This window comes from Haliotis asinina, chromosome 1, assembly GCF_037392515.1.
Source record: "Haliotis asinina isolate JCU_RB_2024 chromosome 1, JCU_Hal_asi_v2, whole genome shotgun sequence".
Classification (NCBI taxonomy): Eukaryota; Metazoa; Mollusca; class Gastropoda; order Lepetellida; family Haliotidae; genus Haliotis; species Haliotis asinina.
The window spans coordinates 104,198,556-104,222,373 of NC_090280.1; the positions used below are offsets into that span (position 1 = coordinate 104,198,556).

General features: G+C 45.1%; 1 protein-coding gene across 1 annotated transcript in view; it reads left to right on the forward strand.

The window, feature by feature from the left end:
* The window catches only part of LOC137257683 (all-trans-retinol 13,14-reductase-like), a 32,364-nt gene extending 9,925 nt beyond the window's left edge, over positions 1-22,439 (forward strand). The window contains exons 7-12 of the mRNA XM_067795058.1: positions 15,986-16,108; positions 18,172-18,292; positions 18,596-18,726; positions 19,106-19,272; positions 19,509-19,668; positions 20,593-22,439. Coding sequence (XP_067651159.1) covers positions 15,986-16,108; positions 18,172-18,292; positions 18,596-18,726; positions 19,106-19,272; positions 19,509-19,668; positions 20,593-20,738 — 848 coding nt within the window. The 3' untranslated portion in view covers positions 20,739-22,439. The remainder of the gene's footprint in view (positions 1-15,985; positions 16,109-18,171; positions 18,293-18,595; positions 18,727-19,105; positions 19,273-19,508; positions 19,669-20,592) is intronic.
* Positions 22,440-23,818: the final 1,379 nt, after the last annotated feature.

The window sequence follows — 23,818 nt, forward strand, 5'->3', positions numbered from 1 at the left end:
AGCGCGCAGAATCCAAAATTCACTTTTACCTTTAGCGTTTGTTCGAACGGACGTGTTGGTTCGCTGTGTACCTACTTTTGTGTAGTTTCAATAAAGTTGCTACTGTTTGGTAGGTATGGTTTGTATCCCTCAGTAGTATAGGGAATGACAGTTCTGGACCACTTTCAAGAAATGTCTCTACAAAGCCTTATTTACTAAATAAGGCTTTGGTTGGGTCATTAGCTCTTGCTACTATTACCCCTACTACTTAACGTGTGTTGGAGGTAACACTGTGCCGTACGGTACGATCAATAATTCTTCTCTTACAAACCCCCTACCCGGCCCATCCCTCAAGTAGTACAAGTTAGGTTCGTCGGCTTTCATATCCACTTTATCTATGTTGTAAGTTTTGACTGACCATATAGGATCGGTGGCCCGCTTACGGCTATCACCCTCGTGTTCCCCCGGCTGGTATAGATACCTCACTAGGGCCCTATCTGGTATCTGTTTCTCCTTCCCATGCAATGGAGCGGCTGACTCTGCAACTATTGATTTTAGTTTGATAGCGTCTGCCGGTTTCTTACCGGTGAGACGGGTGACTTCATGGTTGATTGCCGACACCACCTTGGGTAACCTCGTGACCCATTCAGTCGATCGTTTTCCAGGGGTGGCCATCTCCCTAGCATACTGATAGCCGAACAAGCGCTCAGCCAAAGTCCTATTAAATCTCTCAACTATGGCTTGGCTGCGATGGGCTCCGGCCGTGCCACGCCTGACCTTTGTATCGTGTTTGGCTAGCAGTTGTGACACGGCACCCATGAACTCCCGTCCGGGGTCAACTTGCAGCTCTGTTGGCCACGTCAGCGGACTGCGTTTGTATATGCGTTCGAATCCTCTGGCTACCTGGGCCGAATCTTTCGTGGTCAAGGGTTCGGCTTCCTTGTAACGACTGGCTACGTCCACTACGGTTAAGGCATACTTGTACCTCTTGTCGTGGGGTAGGAACAGTAGGTCTGCCTGGTGAACGCTATTAGGTATGTTAATACCGAACCTCCTTCTAGGCACGTAGCGTGGTGCCGGTAAGTAGATCTGCCACAGGGCTTGTTTTTCAAGCCACGCTTTGGCTTCCTCCGGGGGTACTCGCGCTATTTTAGCTAGCTTATCTACTGCGCTAGCTCCTTTCCAGTACCCACGCGGGCTGTAGTAAATAGCCTCAAATTTTTTCATGTCCATACGCGTATGTGTTTATCCCATCAATAGCTATCCAACGTTTCGTGTCCATAGGTGACAGGGACGTCTTGTTTATAGTCAGTCCGTATATCTTATGCCCATCACTTCTAAGTGTGTTCATTTTATGCCTAAAGGTACGGGTCTTGAACAGGGCTTCCTTGAATCTTGCGTGTTTGATGTGTTGTTTCACCACATACTTCTTAACCCCCTTAGCCTTCCGGATCTCACTATTGTCGGCTTTCAGTATGGAGTACATCTTAGGTCTCAAACCTATGTACTCGGCTATGGGCGTGCCAGCACACTCGTCCTTCATCTTACCTAGGACCTTTTTATTTACCGTACTGTGTATGGCATGGGTCTTAGGGTAATCGCTGGTGTCGTATAAATCAAGGTGTTTTTTCATGTCCTCGTACACGTCCTCGGTTCGAATCTCCATCAGCAGGGAATCCGTGTCAGTGTACAGCACTTCACACCTGTCGCCGTACTGTTTCTTGAGCTCGTTGTAGTAAAAGTCGTACATCAGGTGTTTGGATAAATCGAGGATGCTCATCCCCACGTAAACAGGCCGGTTGAATTTTATGTGACTTTTCTTCATGTGTAGGGCAACCAGGTTGTCTGTGAATATCTTACTACGGTTGAATGCCGGACTGGCTATCAATCTCCTGAGCTTGTCTTCCTCACTCGACCGAACCAGCTTCACGGTCACGCGTTTCCTCAGGTTCTCCATAGTCTTACCAAACACCGAGTTGTTCATGAGCTTGTAGAGATTTTTCTCAAAATCACTGGTGGCTTTTTTTCGTAGGTCTGTGTTCATTCTGATGTAGGGCTCCATCCATGGACTCTGGTCGAACATGAGCAGCCTGTGTATTTTGGTCAGCCTCATACCCAACGACAGGTACAGCTGTAGGTTGCGATAGTGAACGATGTACTTGGTCTTATTCATTAAGTTAGGCACAAGTTTTTCAACGTCTGTCACACGCCCACCTGACAAGTTATGTTGGTACTCAGACATCCAGTCTGGGTTAACCCTCATACGTTCGGGGGCCAGGGGGTAGCTGTTGTGTGATGTGTGTAATTCCTTGGGATACTCTAAGTCAACCTCGAGGATATACCCTTTGTTCGAATCTGGTGCAACCCCCATAACATCAACGTGGGGTACCCATTCGAATCCCCCTGTAGGTAGATACTGACTCATGGCCCAGCCGTACAGGTTGTTTGCGTCGAGGTAGAGAATGTGATTGGTTGGTTTGTTAGGATCGTAACCTTTCACGTATTGATTATTTGCTTTCGCGTATCGTTTGGATGCCATGGAAATCCCACCTCGCAAACCTTTCTCAATGAATAGGTGCATGTCGTAATCTGTGAGCAATTCCAAATTAACTCCGGTCTTTTTAAGCAAGGCGTCCCACGACAGACCTGGGCTGGTGTAATACCATGCGGGGTCGAGTTTATACTGCTTGAAACATGTCCGCCTAAACGTTTCAAACACGTCGGCTAACAGCAGTACATCTGTCCTCAAGTACAGGTCGTGATAATCACCCAGGTTCTTACAACCCAGTTTATTCCATACGTTAGTCGCGTGCGAGTAATCATCTCGTGAGACGGACGCCTCATTCAGCTTGCTATAAAAGCAGTCAATAGGGGGTAGTCTGGTCTCGGTGAACTTAGCCCAACTATCCATGTACTCATAGGGGTACACACCCTTCCTCATAAGCAGGGGTCTAGTCTCGGCGTCTGTGTATCGATCGGTGATAGGGAAGGTATTGTTGGCCTTGACCAGACTGTCGAGTGACGACAGGAGGAACTGAAACGAGTCAATGAACCTAAGTCCGTTTAAGCTGAAGGAGATGTATCTCTCCATGTTGTTGGGGATGCACGTTATATTACCATCGATTTTCGCGATGGCCTGCATGATCAAGTGTGAGTTGTACCCTCTCAAGTTGTGAAAGACAACGGGGATGTTTATTGTCTTAGGGTTGATTTTAAGCTTGAGGTTGCACGCGTTGTGAGCGGCGCCTCTATACTTACCAGTTATGTGACAGTGATCTCTCACCGAATCACCGTTAAGTGGTGAGTCACACACGTGACAGTTAGTGCTACTAGCGTGGGCTAGCCTGTCGACTCGGGTCAGACGCATGGGAGCGATTTTATACAATGCATTCCTAATAATTTTTTCTTCCTCCTGCAAACACTTTAGAAACCTTTCAGCCGCGTCAGGCCCCCTATACACTACCGGAGCTTTCGTTTCCCCGTCACAACGGACGACAATGTATCCAAACGAACAGGCTTTATGCTCTTGTGTTTTGTGGGTGAAGGGAGCCTCGCCGGCGGCACCACTGGGGGTATCCCCCACAACTAAGGCTTCGAAGTCGGCGTATATAATATAAGGCACAGACATTTGATTCTTGTGGTTACTGAATTTTAGGATATTGTCACCTTCCTTAGGCATGTCGACTCGTATGGCCGTCTGCCCCACACCTTGACAATCATCCCGGTGGGATTCTAATAAATCAGCTCGGGTGAAGCCATGTAGGCATCGTACACAAAAGTGTTTTTCCCCATCGTGTTTCGACTGGTCGTGCAACAACCGGCTGAGATGTTTTATCCACGTGTAGTGATACTTTTCACCTAGTTGGATCATGAATATATTGATAACTTGGCGATCCTTCACCGGGCTGACCCTGTGTACTATTGTTGTGTTACCTTCGTGCCCAAAGACATTTATAGCCAGATTATTCTGTTTTTCTACTTTAGTGATCTGGGATATGGGGGTGGGTTCATCTATACCATCCCAGATGAGCCCATCGTCTTGGGGATAGCTAGAAAGCCTATCTGAATGAGTGCCAGCTGGAAATAAGGCTGACCTGATAGCTAACCTCAGGCAATCGCTTCCTCTATTCTTAACGTTTACTATGGCATGTTTATTCCTATAGTAGGGAGGCAAGGCTAGGTATGACCCGCCTCTGAACGGCACGTAGTTAGCTATGTCTAGATAGACATTATCGATTTTATCTACAGCCCACCCGGACCCCAAGTGTGTGTAGCGTTCTAGGTATTCTTGTATCTGCTGAAAACTGGTATCGATTGATGTATCTGTATGTGTGGCGACCTCTTGTTGACCTTGGAAGTAAGGCTGAACATACTCATCCTGCTTATCGAGTGACATTTTCACTGTGATCTGAAACTTGATACTTCCTAAGTTATTTAGTTCCTGGTTGACCTTATCAGCTATCAGAGGCTTGATATCTGTAATGTCTATGTTTCTATCAACGTGCATGCGCCAACCTCTCAAATAGTTGCCTACAGCGCGCTCAGTGCGCACGAACTGTAGGTCAATAGCTCTATTCTGTCGTAATAATTCTACAAGCTGTGGTTTTCTCATACGGGAATACCCGCCTAAACCCAAATCGTGTGCCTCGGCTTTCAGTTGTTTTACAGTGGGACGTGCTACGGGGGCATGTGATAACAATGCGGTTAACCCGGCTCTCCCCAGGTTTGAATAACCCGTGTATCCAAGCTGTTTTGCTTGAGCTTTTAATTGTTTTACTGTAGGAGGGGCTTCTAAACCTAGTAATCTCAACAATGCTGACTTCCGCATTCGAGAATACCCGATCACACCTCTCTGTTTTGCGACCCTTTTCAGCTCGCGTACAGTAGACATTGTGTTTACACCTAAGAGAACCAATGTCTAATTGCTTCACAGTAAAGGGAGGTAACCCTTAAGTGGCTATCTTGAGCAGTCGCCTACGTTCTTTTATGTAGCCTTTTTTATTCTCGTAGATGAGTTGATGTCTGACTACGTTCGCTCCGTGAGCTTTACATAGACAGTAGTGTCCTTTAACCCCGATACCACACACAGAACACGTGTAGTTAGGACTTCCCATATGGAAACAACAGAACCCCTGATTCCTGCATTTCCTACCACAGGCCTCGGTCTTTCCCATAAGTATGTATTCGCATCGGTATGGAGCGGGTCTCATGTTTACTTATATAGGTATTTTAATTTAATTGCTTCGCAACCAACGCAGTAGCTGCTATACCCAACACTATGAAGCCCAGTTCACGATTCATTTGTCCCTTGGATGGTGTGTAGTACTGAGCGAGTGTGGGTTTATTGAGCGGTTCCAATTGTTTACCAGTTAGTAGATAGTATTCTTTCATTGCTTCATCGACATCGTTGAATGTTTTAATGGCATGGTTTTCACGCTTGAGTTGTTCGTTAATAAAATCGATCCTCTGGAGGCGTTTTTTAACGTACTCGTCCTGTGCTCTTTGTAATTTCTCAGTAGCGAGATCGTGTCGCTTCCTTTCTTCCTGTATTTCAGCCGCGTGATCATCTCGTAGTTTCGAGAAGAGGAAATTACTCCCGGAAAATGCCAGGGCATTCACTAACGCCCCACCGACCATCATAGCTATCGTGGCCATCCCTATATTTATTTCATTACATTATCAGGTATTATTCCTTGTTTTACTAGGATGTCTTTTGTGGCCATCGCCATACCAAGGTTCATTATGAGCATACCCATATCCTGCAGGTTGAAATCTAGCTTGATAGTTGGTTGTTTAAGCACCATTTTAGTCAACCGAGCGTACCCTACTGCTAGACTGGCTACCACTGTGGCGTGGTATGCGTCGTTGACGAACGTTTTCCCCTCAGACATTATGTATATGATATAAAATATTAAAATTATAACATGATATGCGGGTCAATAGTGGGGGTATCCCCCACACCCCCACTGTTGGGGGTTACCTCACTGTTGGGTGGTGGCTCACTGTGGGAGGGTACCCCCACGTATAACCATGTTATAACCACGGCAGCAGTTACGCCTACAGCCAACAACAGTCGGGTTGGGTTGGTCACTTTATGTTGGTTACACCACCGTTTTTTACCGGCAGCTACTCTCTTAGGATTCTTCTGCCTGGTTACTGTGGGGGTCACTTCCCTCACTGGTTCCTGTGAAGGGGTCTCCTCCACTGTTGGGGGTACCTCCACTGGTTCCTGTGCAGCATCCATCTATACTATTATTATTATTCTTTCTCTCAAATTGACAATGTTTTGCCGTGATAATCGCCGCCGTCACTGGAGCCAACAACATGCCATATTTGTGGTACAGCCCGCAGCTGATAGAGCTCACGGCGTGTTCGATAAAAGGGTCTTTCTCGAGGTCCTCCCACAGGTAAAGTCGGCGCTCTGGTGGAATGGGAAGGAAGTGTGATACAATACCGGTGTATATCTGGGTCATAGCCGATCCTATTGTCTTTGTCATTTCTGCTCCGAGCCGGGACTCGTATCTAGCGTATAGCTTATTGATTTCTTCGGCTGACATTTTGTGAATTTTATCCGGGGTGTAGTCTCCAAAGTAATGTTTGGCTTTGCCGCCAACAGCCAACGCCACCAGTTTCTCTCGCTTGGGGGAATCCCCCACACCCCCACTGGGGGAACCCTCCACAGATAATTGTTCGAGCAATTCCTCACACTCCATCTTATAATATAACAAGTAAGATTTAGTTTTAACTATATAATACCCGATACAGACAAAACACAGAGAAATGAAGGTTAAGTTGCACACGACAAATACTTCAAATATCATAGCTATATACTTAGCTTTGCTTAGCTTTGCTTAGCTTTAGCTTAGCTTTAGCTTAGCTTTAGCTTAGCTTTGCTTAGCTTTAGCATACTATATATGCTACTGGTTGGTCGGTTTTTAGAACGAGCTTAGCGTGTTTAGTTTCAGCGAGCTGTTTCTTCACCCGTTCCCGTTCTAATTTACTCATCACATCGTTCTCTCTCAAACACTCCTCAAACGAATCCCTGTCCTTGCAGTGAAATAAGGCCACCCATCGCGTCTGCTCCCTGAGGTCTTTCAACACCGAGTTGAACTTCTGCGTTAGCACCCAGACGCTGTGATTTGCATGCCGGCCGGAGAAGGCCAGGTACGATAGCATGTCTCTCTTTTTTGTTATCTCGCGATTAGCGCTGCAGTCGTCCAGTATGAACAGCGTCGGTTCCCCTTTAAATTTCTCGTGAAGAGCTTTCAACCAGTCCTGCAGGCGTGTTCCAGGGTCGATTTTGTGTACGTCCGGGTCCGTCATCACCCAAGGTCGCGCGTACGTTTTATTCATGCTCAGAGTAGGGCACATGATAACGATGTTATCGAACACATCCTTGTAGTAACCCTCCAACATATCCAACACGAAAACGGTCTTCCCACAGCCAGTCTGCCCGCACACTATGGCGCAGTGTGGGTCAGTGGGTAGTTGTGGGTACCCCTGGGGGGTGTGGGGGGACTGTTTATTGTTGGGGGGTGTGGGGGGGTACCCCCCATCAGTAGATGGCTTGCACGAATCTCCCATTGTCTATATTAAGTTGCGCGTCCATAATAACGTACAGATATAATTTCAACTTACCAGCGGGTTGAGCTTTCTTAGTAATCTGGATGGTTATCCCTTCGCTGCCGTTATCTATACGGCGCCCGCTACCGTGCAGTTTATCATCATCCGTGGATCGCATGTCCAACCATAGGGCGTACTTGGTGGTCAGGTATTCACCGATCTGCACGGAGCCGAGGTCCAGGTCCTTTGTTATATAATCCCCCACTGGTAGCTTTTTTATCTCATCCCACTGCTGGTGTGGCCTCATACCATGACTGAACAGCTGGTTGGGCATGCCCTCGATGGTCACTTCCACCTTTTCAATCTCGGGGTTGAAAAACTTCTCGCTGTCCCTCCGGAATGGATCGTAATACTCCACGGGGACGACCAGGATACCTTTCATCGATCGCGCCGGCACGTTCAGGTTGATATTCCACACAGTGTTGCTCTTATCTCGCACGACTGATCTATGCCTCAATACGCGATCGTACAGGATAGCCATCTTCCCAGAGTACTGGCTTCGAACCTGCCTGGCCAGTTCTGGGCTAGTGACCATGTCGAACTCCAGAGAGATGTTGTCTATGGCATAACTGGCCTCGTCACCGTTCGGCGTACGCACTACTTTGCTATAGTCGTTAAACGTGAGCTCGTATTCGAGCCTATCACCCAGCGCGGCCTGGTAAAACGGCGCGTGTCCCGTGAGCAACTCGAAGTCGAGCGGCACGCAGAATCGATTCCCGTATGCTCGAGCGATGGCCTTTTCACCGTCCGATAGCTTGTCTTGCTGGTCTTGCGTGAAGACATACCCTATGCGCGCCCGGGTTGATTTGCTGATACCCTGGTACACATCATTGACTCGTTCTCCCTCGCTTTTCCAGAGATCCTTGTAGCAGTGAAACACGTCGCTGTCGTCGATGCTCAGCACCTCGTTACCGCTGATCTTGACGGTCGTTTTCTTGATGATAGCTCGACCCACGTTCCGCACTAGCTCGCGTTTGTCGTTGTCGGAGGTCAACGTGATATTGACCGCCAGTCGAACAGTGCCTGGTACAATGAGGTCATTCTCACCAAGGTTTGGAAATCTAACCAGCAGAGTTTGATTCTGGTCTATCTTGCTGGGATTGTTGGTGATGGTCACCGACTGTCGCACGGCTCTGGCGCCTAATGGCTCTCTCAATCTTCTGAAAGGATCTAATTTTCTGCCGTACATTGTTATATAAAAGAAATATATTTTTAATACTAATGGATGAAGACATAGATATGACGGAGATGCCGGGCGCTAGTGCCCAGGCATTCGATGATGAGCAGGAGACCTCATTTACTAGTTCACCATTGAACCAAGAACTCTTGGAAACAACGGTAAATGATTATTACGAAAGTTTAAGAAGAGATAAAAACTACGTTGAACCACAGGGTCGATACCATAAGAATTTTTTTATTGATACAAAGGGTGTTCTACGCCTTAAGTCTGACCCAGGGGTTGACCTCTTTAACAAGAGCAATAAAAAACCACTGGCCTTGTCAACTCTAGCCAGCCGCCATGGTGTCGAATTTATCCGTAAAAATCTAACATGAATGATTACGGTGGTGCAATACCTAAGGCCGTTAAAGAAGATCTGCAAGCTACCAGATCCCACCTCACCACTAGAGATGAAATGACACCACAGCGTGCTACAGAAGCCTCGGACAGCATAGAAAAACTGTTGAGCACCTACTGGGACAAACCGTTACCGGGGTTTGACTTCCCGGTAAGGGAACTGCGCGGCTTAGACGAAGCCGTGAAACGCGTGCGTGGAGAACTCGTGAACAACATGGGGAAACTGAACGAAATCGACGAGCACATCGCTAGGGAAAAAACCAAACTCAACATATTATAATATGTACATAACACTTCCAGGAATAACGAGCGGTGAGGCCATTCAGCTGACGCACGCGATCGATAACACGTCAGGCCAACTCGAAGTCGCACTCTGCGATATCACCTACCTACCGCAATGGACTAACATCAATATCAGCAACAATAAGCTGTTCGTTAGTGGAACTCGCAGCCAGATAACTGACGGCTACTACAGCGTGTGCTCTCTAAACGACGAGGTCTTCAAACCCCTGGGAGCCGAACTCAAGATGAACGACTCAAACGGTACAGTGGTGTTAATCAACAACGGAAGAAACCCTTTGAGGCTCGGCCGACCATTAGTGAGGATACTCGGTATGTCTCCTGACGAGATAAAACCAACAACAACCGTCACAGGCACGAAGTTACCCGACCTAGTACTGTACCGAGAGCTGTACATTCATCTCGATCAGGTGAGCACAACGTACAACATTCAAGGAGGTCACCCTTCCACTATACTGAGAGCAGTGCCGGTGAAAACTGAGAAATACAACGACGGAAGAACCGAGTCGTTTTCACCACGGCAGTATAAGAGATTAACCCAGGGCAACATACCTGAGCTGACAATATCGGTGTTAGATATAAATCATAATCCTGTAAATATAGGATACCTCAGCTTAACGCTTCATGTAAAATGACCAGCGCACAAGGGCCCGGAGTGAAAAAATGCGTCAATATTGGGATCTCCGACCTCGGAGACACGCGCGGTTTCGACGCTCCCGGAGTAGATGGTAAATCGTACGCCTTGCAACTGAAAAACAACATTTACAAACGCGTTGAAATCCCCTCCGGTGGAACCCTAAGTGATATGATAGATACCACAAGAGCAACAGTCAACACTAAGTACGCCCTTGTCAACACCGGTGATAATAATTGGATAATATACCCATCGTTCGGGGGTAAACTGTTCGACTTAGACGATGTTGAGAGCACTACCGTCGTCCAAAACAAACCATATATGCTCGTCTTCACCGAAGATAACAAGTGGGTGTTGTTACCCGATAACGACGACTGGTTTCTCAATATTAGACTCGTCTCCCCTTACGTGTTTACGGATAACAAAGACAACCACCTAAACAAAGTCGTGAACAATGGAACCCTGCTCGTGGCTTACGTCCCAACTCAGAGACGTAGCGTAGTCGTCAGCCCAGTCAACACTATGGCAGCCCACATGCTATCGAGTAAACCAGCCATACAAAACGTGAAATTGCAGTTGGTGTCTGAATTCGAAGGTGTGGTCACTATACTAGAGAGTCTACCGGCAAACTCAACACTGATCATCAAAGTCTACCTAGGGGAACCATCGGGGAATGATGTCGAGATCGTGAAGGGGATCAAACTCGGGTGGGTGAAACTACACCAGTATCAAGTTTGCAACGTTTACGTGCGGGTGGGTGTCGGCTCCAACACCAGTCTGCAGGGGGTCAACGTGATCGTGGAAAACAAGATATCACTAATCAATATCTTCCTGCCTGACAACATACACTTCATGGGTATGAAGTTAACCCCTGAATTATTATCAGAAAACCAGTTGGAAATTATATCGTAATAGTATAATAATGACCAGTCATCGTCCCAACACTACGCTTAACGACCTAGGAGATACGGAGGGATTCGATCAGCCTGGTGAGGAAGATGAATTATACATCCTGCACTTCAAAGACAACGTGTACAGACGGGTGTCGTTATCAGATTTAAAAGAGCCTAAATGGCTGATCAACTTAACAATCACCTCACCTTATATCACATTAAAAGAAGAAAAGGGGGGGTACATCTCTAAGATTAGGAATAACGGTATCTTGCCCGGGGATTTCATTACGGAGAATAACGCAACAGTCTCGATAGATTCTTATATTGGAGAAAAAAGTAGGTTAAGTTCTGACACAGAAAGTAAATTAACATTTAGCAGTAAGTTTTTTTTACCCAAGGAGCATCTTGATCAAATAAACTACCTCTACACAATCATCATAGAAGTCGTCTTTACGTATTTTAACCAGGAAAACTCCTCGAAAGGACGCCAAATTTTACCCGGGTTGACAATACACTGGTATAACGAACACGTAGGTCAATATTGCCGTATTGTTATACAACGGGATACCCCCACGGGTCCTATAAACCGCTTAATAAGCCTCCCTGGGGTTTTTATTACAACAGAAAAGTCTATTGGCTTCACACCTATTATCCTTAATTATGATCTATCCCTTGTAGGCTTCAAATTCATTCGTGAAATATTAACTGAAACCCAATTAAAATATTTTTCAAAATATATATTATAGATGGGTCTGTACCCAGTCGTAGAGGAAGTAGCGAAGACGCTGGAAACCGTAGATGGGTTCCGCTTGAGACAGTTATGTGATGTGAAACGTCAACTAGAACAAGACCGTGACACGCGGAAAGCACTATGTAAAAAGTACAATAGAGCTTTCAATATCGTGGACGGGGTTGACACTACCCTTATGGCAACCAGCATGGGACTAGGGGCGGCAGGCGTTGGGTTGTTGGCTACCATCGTGGCTGCACCTATAGTGCTAGGTATTGAAATAACGGCTGGGGTGGCAGGGTTGGCAGGGTTGGCGCTTAAGTTAGTATCACGCAGACTTAATCGTAAGGCATTGAAACACGACGAGATCAGGGTTCTGGCCGAAGCAAAGCTGAACACAGTGAGTGAGCGAATTTCCACGGCACTCTCTGACAGTAAGATCTCAGAAGAGGAGTTTCGTTCAATCCTATCTGAACTCAAAAAATATAACGGAATGAAACAAGATATTCGGTCCAAGTCTCGTAAGTCTGCTATCAGCGAGGACGAGAAAAAAAAGTACATAGAACAGGGGATACAAAAAGCCCAGCAAGCCTTTATTATGAACACCAAAGAGATCGTAGGCGGTTCACGTTAAACTGTTTCATCGATATAAACATAACATAGGGGAACACGAGGGCGATAGCCGTAAGCGGGCCACCGATCCTATATGGTCAGTCAAAACTTACAACATAGATAAAGTGGATATGAAAGCCGACGAACCTAACTTGTACTACTTGAGGGATGGGCCGGGTAGGGGTTTTGTAAGAGAAGAATTATTGATCGTACCGTACGGCACAGTGTTACCTCCTACCAACACACGGTAAACTGTTTCATTGTAGTAGGGGTAATAGTAGCAAGAGCTAATGACCCAACCAAAGCCTTATTTAGTAAATAAGGCTTTGTAGAGACATTTCTTGAAAGTGGTCCAGAACTGTCATTCCCTATACTACTCCCTCTGTTGTGCATGTCAAGTGAAACAAGTATTTAACTGCACTTACCTTGCTACCTCGTGTTATCTTTTCTCTCACTCAGGCATGGGTTCGTCTGTGTTGCGTGTGAGAGCGGCATGGCATCTGTGGAGGTAGTTTAACTTGTTGGTTGTTTTTCCTCCATGTACCTGTCCATGTCTTTGATTATTATTGCTTGTATGTTTCAGTATTTATCAGACCTTTTTGCCATTTTACAGCGTAGCGAAGGCAGCCATTTTGGTTGTTGCTTATCGCTGCCCCGCACTTATGGGCGTGCCTATTTTTTGTGGGGGGGTGTAGCTATTTCTTACACTTTGTATGTAGGGGGTTTTCCTGCTGGTGTTGTGTCAATGTGTTGTAATGTGCTGGTTTCTTGTCTGTTACAGTTATCTATGTATGACTTGACACTTTTGCACTATCTGCAAGGGGCAGAAGTCAGCTAAAGACCCACATCCCTGGTGTCCGGATTGTGCGTCCACTGTTTGCTCCATTGATAATCGTTGCCAGCACTGTCAAGTATTATCGTTGGCGGACTTCAAGACTTTTTTGGCGGTGCGAAGGAAACGTTTAGGAGAAGGACGTCGTCGCCCAGCATCTTCCCTGGAATGTTTGTCTGACGACCAGGATCTACCTGCACCTTCAGCACTGGTATCAACGCCTAGTGTGTGGCGCTCATCTGTTACACCGGCGCGCTCGTCTCCAGAGCCCACACGTTCGGACGTCTTTGTAGATCTCTCTTCTTTTCCCATCCAGAAGTTCAGAGGCTTCTGCGGTCTCTCTTGACGCCAGGCGCTGCTTTGATTCCTACCTCGTCACCAGCGCCCTTACCAATGTCAGCGCCAAGTCCATATCTATGTTTTTCCCGACACCAGCGCCTAGACCTAGACCAACGCCAACGCCGTTGCCTGTACCAGCGCTGTTGCCTGTCCTGGCACCTTTGCCTACACCAGCGCCCTTGCTTACACCAGCACTTATCCCGACACCAGCGCCCTCAGAGGACGTCTTATGCTGCGCCCATTACAGAGGTTTCTATTACTGTTTATCTGGGAGAACGACCTCCAGTCATCGTTTCTTCTACTTCAGCACCAGCATCGGTACCTCAGGTGGTGGACTGTAGAATCGAACGTCTGCCCCTGTGTTTGTTTGACAAACTTCAACCATGACCACGAGATGTTTGTCGACGCATCCCTGCTGGGGTGGGGTGCTCACTTGAACGCCCAGACAACTTCAGGGCTGTGGTCAGACGCCGAAAGGGAGTGGCATATCAACAACGTGGAGATGCAGGCGGTCATCCTAGCGATTCGTCATTGGTTATCAGCTCTAGCAGGCTCCAGGCTCCTGGTGGCAACCAGGGTATGACCAGATCCAAACAAACTTATGGACCAGATGTTCCTCTTAGCGGATCTGGTGGACTGCATCAGTGTTGTGGTCGCGGCCCGTTTATTCCCGATTGCAAAAACATCTTGGCAGACGCTCTGTCGTGCCACGGCAGACCATCCCCGATGGAGTGGATGCTCCATCTGGATCCACACAGTCAACAACTGCATCAGGATCCATTGCAGTTCCATCTTCACGCATTGGTCATTTGCAGAGGGCGTTAAAGGCTAAGGGCTACCCCTCGCGCGTGGCGAGCGTCATAGCTTACGGGCATAGAGTTTCTACCCGATCCCTATATGACGACAAATGGCGGTCTTTCGAGAGTTTTTGCCCAGAAAGATCTCAAGATCCTATGGCAGCATCTCCTTAGTTTGTGGCAAAGTTGCTTCTCTTTCTCCAGAACTCTAAACATCTCAGAGGCAGTACCTTGGGGACCTATCTGTCGGCATTGAATTCTGTCCTTGCAATCTAGTCAGATAAACAGATCTCCAAGGTACCAGAACTTCTCAAAGCCTTCAAGCTGAAAGACCAGAAGGCCAAGTTACGTCCTCCAGCTTGGGATCTTAATGTCATCCTACAACATCTTAGAGGACAGCCGTATGAGCCATTAGAGGAAGCCTCCTTCGAAACCTATCTAAGAAGATGGCCTTCCTACTACCATTGGCGACCGCGGCTAGAGTCAATGAGATCCATGCTCTTGACGCCATGCAGATCCGAACAGAACAGATTTGAACAGTCAAGCCACGGATGAGTTCACTTGGGTCTGCTATGGGACTTTGTTGCTAAGAACGAGCTCCCTGGGCCGCCCAACAGATTGTTTCCCATTCCTCCATTGTCTACGGTCCTGGGTCATCATGACTTGGAGGAGGAGCTGCTATGTCTAGTCAGAGCTCTGAGATGTTATATTAAAAGGTCGACCTCTAGGAGACGGTCCCGCAAAAGGCTATTCATTCCATTTGCGTCGACTTGCAAAGGAGAAGTAAACAGGAACACGATTGCCCTTTGACTCAGATGTACAATCCTGGCGGCCTACGACGACAAGCACCTTCCTCATCCGGTAGCGAATAACCCGCACGAGATTAGGGCTCTAGCGTCTACCATGGCCCTCCATCGGAATTGCACAGTACTGCAGATCGTGGAGGGCTGTTTCTGGAAGTCATCAACTGTCTTCGCCTCCCACTACTTGAGGGACTTGGCAGCTGAAGACGTGGAGGGATTACAGTCATTTGGTCCACTGGTGGTTGCTCAGCAACTTACCTGACCATCCGCCCTTTAGGTAATAACGCTGTTACTTACCGTTGGTCTTAAGATTAACCTCACCCTCGGGGTGCGTCGGTTTTTCTTTGGAGTTCCATTGGGTTACTCTTTGTCCTGTTTCCAGGTGTTATCCTGCGACCACTGGCATTGGTTTCCCGAGTTCTCCTGATGCATGTGCACTGTTTGCTGAGGGATGGTCCTCTGGAGTCCACACCACCATCTATCTGTCAAAGCCATATGCATAAGACCTATGGTAAGGTAAGTTAAAAATTTATTAAAATCTAAATATTTTAGATATTTAAATACTTACCTTACCATAGGGCGGTGACTCCCTCCCAACGCTGGATACTCCTCCCCACTTTGGACTCCTCGGACCTTCCTGTTGGCGGTAAAAGTGAATTTTGGATTCTACGCACTTGCGCGAGTGGGGAAATCACGTCACTTCCGTGACTACATTCGTAGATTACATGAGGTAGCCATCGAGGGGATGGGGAATCAACGACTGTCTGATCTCGTTTAGCGAAGCTTGAGGTAATATGCATAAGACTTATGGTAAAGTAAGTATTTAAATATCTAAAATATTTAGATTTTAATAATATTTCTGTGAAGGTGTCCGTGTCAAGAGCAGTGCATCAGGAGACGTGGACATATATGCCAGACAGGTGATCTCTGACGCTGGAGCCCGCAACACGTTCAAGACACTGATCCCTAAAGAGATTGCAGAGAAATCCTGTAAGTGTGGAAAACCAGAAATGTCAGGAATAAAACTGGAACCAAGTCTGAAAATATGTATGAAAATATGTATGAATATAATGCATAATTTAGCTTTGTTCGAACATGTTTTCATGCCACCACAGTCAAATTGGTGCTCACATATCACATCACTGAATTATTTTCTTGTGTTTCTTTGCCCATTTACATGATAACAATTCTGTACAAAGTGGATGTACTGTTTGTATCCCCCTCTTGATCAAACATTCACTACAAATTTGACAGGTTGATGGTTATGTTGATAGCAACAAATTCAACAAAAACAACAACAACAACAGCAACAACAACAACAGCAGAGAGTATATTCTGGTCTGAATTGTAACCCGTTTGTGCGAACAGGATATTGCTAAGTGCAATGTTAAAACAAACGTATGATATAGCTTCTTTGAGTAGCATTTATGACTTGGTGTGATGAACAACAGGGAGAGTTCTATGTGTATGTTACTTCTACATTATAAGTATAAGTGGCATTTAGGGCCCACACTGCTCTGTGTCCAGTCATAGCTTGGTTGTGGAGTTGATCTTCTCAATCTGTCTCATACTGGGCCCAGTGATAGCTTGGTTGTGGAGCTTACCTTGTTAATCTGTCTCATACCTGACCTTGTCAATCTGTCTCATACTGGGCCCAGTCATAGCTTGGTTGTGGAGCTGATCTTCTCAATCTGTCTCATACTGGGCCCAGTCATAGCTTGATAGTGGAGCTGATCTTCTCAATCTGTCTCATACTGGGCCCAGTCATAGCTTGGTTGTGGAACTGATCTTGTGAATCTGTCTCCTTCTGGGCCCAGTCATAGCTTGGTTGTGGAGCTGATCTTGTCAATCTGTCTCCTTCTGGGCCCAGTCATAGCTTGGTTGTGGAACTGATCTTCTCAATCTGTCTCATACTGGGCCCAGTCAGAGCTTGGTTGTGGAGCTGATCTTGTGAATCTGTCTCATACTGGACCCAGTCATAGCTTGGTTGTGGAGCTGATCTTCTCAATCTGTCTCATACTGGACCCAGTCATAGCTTGGTTGTGGAGCTGATCTTCTCAATCTGTCTCATACTGGGCCCAGTCATAGCTTGGTTGTGGAGCTGATCTTCTCAATCTGTCTCATACTGGACCCAGTCATAGCTTGGTTGTGGAGCTGATCTTGTGAATCTGTCTCCTTCTGGGCCCAGTCATAGCTTGGTTGTGGAACTGATCTTGTCAATCTGTCTCATACTGGGCCCAGTCATAGCTTGGTTGTGGAACTGATCTTGTCAATCTGTCTCATACTGGGCCCAGTCATAGCTTGATAGTGGAGCCGATCTTGTCAATCTGTCTCATACTGGGCCCAGTCATAGCTTGGTTATGGAGCTGATCTTGTCAATCTGTCTCATACTGGGCCCAGTCATAGCTTGGTAGTGGAGCTGACCTTGTCAATCTGTCTCATGCCTGACCTTGTCAATCTGTCTCCCAATTTATGTAGATTCAGCAGCTCAGTTAACTAGTGTTTGGAATCGACCTCTAAGACCATAATCTATTATTGATGTCTTCTGTTGATCTATTATCGATAAATGATGGACTACAAGTATGGATTTATGAACACTAGATCAGCTGATGAGACGACTGCTATACGATTGCTTGCAACAAAGAAATGTCATAACCCTGTAAATGTCATTTTCTATGTGAGTAGACATATTCGAGAAAGTAGACATATTGTTGACAGTGTGACCAGCTAATCAGTTTGCTTGTTTCGATCACATGTTATATTCTCAGGTGTATTTGTTATTTTAGAACCATGTTTTCATAACGTACTACACTTACGAAACCTTGAAATTGTTCTACTCAATTATCGAAATTTGATTGTCAAACGATCAAGAAATTGATTATTTGATTGATCGGTGTACCACTACAGTTAACTGTCACATATTTGAATTTGGATCAAAGCAAAGTGAAGGGTTTAGGGTATTTATCATAACTGGAAGTAGACATACACTATATGAGTGAATCTTACACAGCATGTTATTGTTAGGATCTGACTGTTTGACGTGTGGTCTACAGGTTACTATAAAATGGTGGACCAGCTCGGGCCAGGAGTGTCCTGTATCACAACCTTCTGTGGCCTGTCTGCCAGCCCCTCTGACCTCAACATGAAGGCCTGCAACTACTGGGCATACACAAGGTCAGTCACTGTCCTTGACCTTCCTGGTCAAGATCATATGATAGTTATATCATTACAGATTTAGTGGTGATGTCTTTGACGTCTTCTTGGATGGTATTTGCATTAGTGTATGAGTTGACATTTAACATGACATGTGCAATGTTTAAGCCATACCGTGATGTATTTGCCTTTGAGGGTCATCCAAATGTTAACTGTTAAAATCAGGATTGTCACAGCCTGATTTTCTGCTTTATCCCCTTGTCCATATCCATGTACATCGATCACCTAGCAGATGTAACGTTAGCGATACTCATGTTATCACAGTGCTGACATTGACCGCTCTATCAAGGACTTCATGAATCAGAGCGTTGAAGATGCTGTAAATTCTGAAGTGCCCATCATCTACATCTCCTTTCCTGCAGCTAAAGACCCCTCGTGGGATACACGGTATCCGGGTGAGTCTGTCGATCTCATATACCAGGTGTGTCTACCTGTCTCACATTCCAGGTGAGTCTGTTGATCTCACATACCAGGTGTGTCTACCTGTCTCACATTCGAGGTGAGTCTGTCGATCTCATATACCAGATGTGTCTACCTGTCTGACATTCCACTTGAGTCTGACATCAGTGAGACAACTGCTAAAAAATTCAGGGTTCACCTTTTCCTAGGTACAGAATGTTATAGCACCTCCCCCAGAACATCCTAAATACAGAGTTTAATATCTACAAGATGTTCCCTAGTTGTCTGTGAAAAGGGACACAACCCTGGTTTGGGTGTACATATCTTGGAACATGGTATTATATCAGTGTGTCATGAGTGATTGTGTTTGACCAGGTAAGAGCGTGGTGCTGCTGATCACCATCGCCAAGTGGGAGTGGTTCTCAGAGTGGAAGGATGAGCGTTTGCGTCACCGTGGTGACAGATACGAGGAGTTGAAGATGACCATTGGACGAAAGATGTGGGAGCAGACTGTTTCCCTCTTCCCACAGCTGGATGGCCAGGTGAGTGGCTGTTTGTTTGGTTGTTTGGTTGTTTGGTTGTTTGTGTATAGACAGGAGAGTTACTCACATCTACTCCTAAGCAAACAAATGTAAGATGAAGGAAGGAAGGAACAATATCTACGTGAAACAATACAAAAGTATGTTTTTCAGGTTTCAGTCCTCTGAACTCACAGTGATAAGTGTAAATATTTGTGACAGTTAGAGAGTTTCCTATGATTATGTCTGTGTGTGTCCAGCTGGAGTACATGGAGGTGGGGACGCCGGTGACCAACCTACACTACCTCGGAGCCCCCCTGGGGGAGATGTACGGCATGGACCACAGGAGTCAGCGCCTCTCTGCTGAGACATCAATCAATATGCGGCCTGCCACAGGAATACCAGGCCTCTATATGACAGGTACACAGCACGAGGTGTCATGTAGGTGTAGGCTAGATGTCATGGAGATGCTAGGTAGATGTAGGCTAGATGTAGACTGGATGTTATGTAGGTGTAGGCTAGATGTCATGTAGATGTAGGCTAGATGTCATGTAGGTGTTAGGTAGATGTGGACTACATGTAGACTAGATGTCATGTAGATGTAGGCTAGATGTAGGCTTCATGTCATGTAGATGTAGGCTAGATGTAGACTAGATGCCATGTAGATGTAGACTAGATGCCATGTAGATGTAGACTAGATGTCATGTAGATGTAGACTAGATGTAGGCTTGAAGTCATGTAAATGTAGGCTAGATGTAAGCTATATGTCATGTAGACATAGGCTACATGTAGGTTAGTTGTCTTGTAGATGTAGGCTAGATGTAGTCTAGGTGCAGGCTACATGTAGACTAGATGTCATGTAGGTGTACGCTAGATGTAAGCTAGGTGTCATGTAGACTAGATATCATGTAGACTAGATATCATGTAGATGTAGGCTAGGTGTCATGTAGATGTAGGCTAGGTGTCGTGTAGATGTAGGCTAGGTGTCGTGTGGACTAGATGTCATGTAGATGTAGGCTAGGTGTCATGTAGATGTAGGCTAGGTGTCGTTTAGATGTAGAGTAGATGCCATGTACATGTAGGCTAGGTGTCATGTAGATGTAGGCTAGGTGTCATGTAGATGTAGGCTAGGTGTCGTGTAGATGTAGGCTAGGTGTCATGTAGACTAGATGTCATGTAGATGTAGGCTAGGTGTCATGTAGACTAGATGTCATGTAGAGTAGGTGTCATGTAGATGTAGGCTAGATGTAGGCTAGATGTCATGTAGTTTTTTGTGCAGACCAAGATGTGTACATATGTAGGTTCGTCAGTCAATAGCTAATACTGAAGATGTTTGTTGTGCAGGCCAAGATGTGTACATGTGTGGCTTTGTCAGTGCTGTCCTCGGGGGAATGTTGTGCGCGGGCACCATCCTCAACCGCAACCTCATCAACGATGTGGAGCGTCTTCGGAAGACTCTCAACAATCAGCCGCAGAAGAAAGTGAACTAGATAGTGGGAAATACTTCAAGCCAAGGTTCTTTCCTGTGATTTAATTCTTTGTGAAACTAACTTTGTCTCATGGTACCAAAAGAACAGCTAGGGTATCGCTAATGTCACAAACATTGGTTGTGTATGTCTTTCAGGGGAGATAGAATAATTCTTCTCACTCACTTGCCCAATGAATTATTACTTATGACCAAGCCATCGTCAAGTTTTATACTGACTTGAAGAAAGGGGACTATATATACCTCATTTCAGAAAAGCTCATTAATGTAACAAAGAATATGCAGATAACAGATAAAACCTTCGAAGCAGTCAGTAACACCAAACAGACATTGAAGGGTCAAAATTGTTTATAACATTTTGCTTTTTTATTGCATGTACATCATTATAAGTAAACACTATCATAACTTAAAATTTCATTTTTTGGCTTTTGCTTCTTTCATTTAAATTTCTTAGAAATATTTGTGATAATTTTACAGTGGCTTGTGTCCTGTTCTGACTCTGGTTTTAGTTATGGAAGATTTCACTGAATATAACTACCTCAAAAGTTTCAGGTAATCCCAGGACCATCTTAATTTTGACATTTTAGTAAGACAAAGTGTGCTACTGGTTTCCAACCACTGACCATAACTACAAGTTTTGTATCTGGTAACAACAACTCTCCCTGATGAACCCAGGACGAGTTGTGTCCCTTGTTGCAGGAGATGATGTCTACTGTGTACGGATATATTCGGGACCACATTCCATCTGTTCAGTTTTTCAGAACATACCAAGTTCTTTGAAAGAAAGTCACATCTCCCTCTACATTTAGTTCAGAGTTGCCCCTTCTCAGTTCTGCCAGGTACTCTTGTGGTTCATTTCAATCTTCAAGTCCTGTGAAACTTGCTTTCCCAGTATACTTGTGTTTGTGGTTGGCTGAAGTGGTACCAGCTGATGTTCCACCTACACCTATCCACTACACTGACACAGAAAGTTGTGTTTCATCCACAGTCTTCCTATTTACTCAGTTGTAATTGAGTCCTGCTTTATTCTGTGAGTCTCAGAATTATAGGAAATTTCAGTGCCAAAGTTGGTGACTTATTGTAGCTGTCATTTGTGTGACTGTGAGAGACAGTATGTCTTACTCCAGTTGCTGGGGCTGGTAATGTCAAACCTGTAAATTTCCTGACTGGTTGGGAAATTTTGATGGGGTCATTTTGTATATACGTCACTCTCTGACTTCTTAAGTTGTTATACACTTTTAATCTATTGAATAATGAAAGATTATGGCCTGATAAAAATGTTCATCATACTAGTCGCTTACCATTTTGTAATCTTCTGCTTAGTTTCAGCATTCAAGATCTGGCCTTGTGAATTATTTTGTAGGCTAGTAACTTTCAGCCATAGCTTGTCCATCAGGCTAGCAAAATTTGGAAACTATTTTGCACACCACCCGTATTGAATATATGATACATTATACACCAAGACTTGCCCAGTTTGTACCATGTAGATTGTGATTGGTGACAGTCCAACAAGAAGTCCTTCTGTAGTGCCAAACGTGCTGTAGTGCCAGTGTTTCCTCTGATGCTACTGCAGTTGTTTTGGACATCCGTATGTTCACGTAATGTCACATTATTTAATTTTGTTTGTTTTGTATTGTTTTTGTTGCCAGTGATTCACGTGTTAGTCACCAATTCACCACTTAGTTTCAATAAACAAATAATTCAGTGTTTTGTTTTCATTCATTATTAATATGTTGACTTGGAATCAAACCCTGATGCTGTCTGCACCCTGTCTGCAGTGCCACCTCTGTGATAATGACAGCTGTATACTCATCAGCTGGGTATATTGGAGTGTATTTATAGAACTTTGTGCATCTTTAACTCTGTACAGAGTTGTTTAGGTGTGACATGTTTGTCCGTGCTACTGTGGAAAACCATGTTTGGTCATATGGATAATGCTCCAGAAACGTGACTGAGTTGATGATGCGTCAACAGTCAGGCTTCCCAACTGATCCTCTTTCGAATTGGTTACTAAAGACTGACTCTCACCTGGACGCTCTTATAGTAGTATAATTAGAATAATATTTAGCATTTGGAATTCACAGGTATGTGTTTCCTCCTTAATGGAATTGAACATACAGGTTATATTCATTCCGGATGGCTTGAATGTTGCAGACTATTATATTTTTATTCCTGGAACTTCAGTGCATAGTCCACTCTGGATGGAGACAAGAGGATCTGATTCTTGCTAGTATCTCAAACTGCCTAGTGTATATCTGATAATTTGACATTCCTTGGTGAACGTTTCTTTGATAAACATAGTCTCCCTACGCAAGAACTGATATAGATTCCTTCAGATGACATGCACTGTTAACTTCTAGCATTTCAACAATAACTATTTCAGAACTTTGTTGATCAGTGACCTGGTGGTTTCTTGCACTGGACAACTATATCATTTGAATTTTATAACTTTTTGAGTGAAAGGTGTACCAGGGTTAAAGTATTTTAAGGAGCTTCAACCAATATTTGACTGATGTTGACGCAGACAACTTATCTGAGAACCACTTTTTGTGTATGACATAGAGCGACATTATAGGTTGTTACACATTTAGCACTTGCATCATAACTTTGGAAATCACTTAAGGCTTAAATGCGGTTTAAGTCGAATTCTTCATGACTGACTAACCAGCTTCTAGAATGGGGGCCCCACAATTAGTAGGTGATTGCTTGCTAACTCCAAAAATACCCAGGTTCGATTCCCCACATGAGTATAATGTGAAAAGCTGATTTCTCGTGTCCCCCGACTTGATATTGATAAAGGTCTAAAACAAGACTTGAGTATGTTCCTTTAATCTCGGTAAAGCCTTAAAGCTCCTTCAACATTGTTTCCTCTACTCAAGGGAGTGAATTATAAATGAATACATCACAATGTGACTGCCTGCTGTCACTTAGTTACTAAACATGATTTTGGTGTCCCAATGTATTTATGGAGATTTTGTTCAGCGGGGATAAAGTCTCTCTCTCTGTCTCTCTCCCTACCTCCCACTCCTTCTCTCCCCCCCCTCTCTCTCTCATGTTATCATGGAATAATCTTCTTGCGGCTTC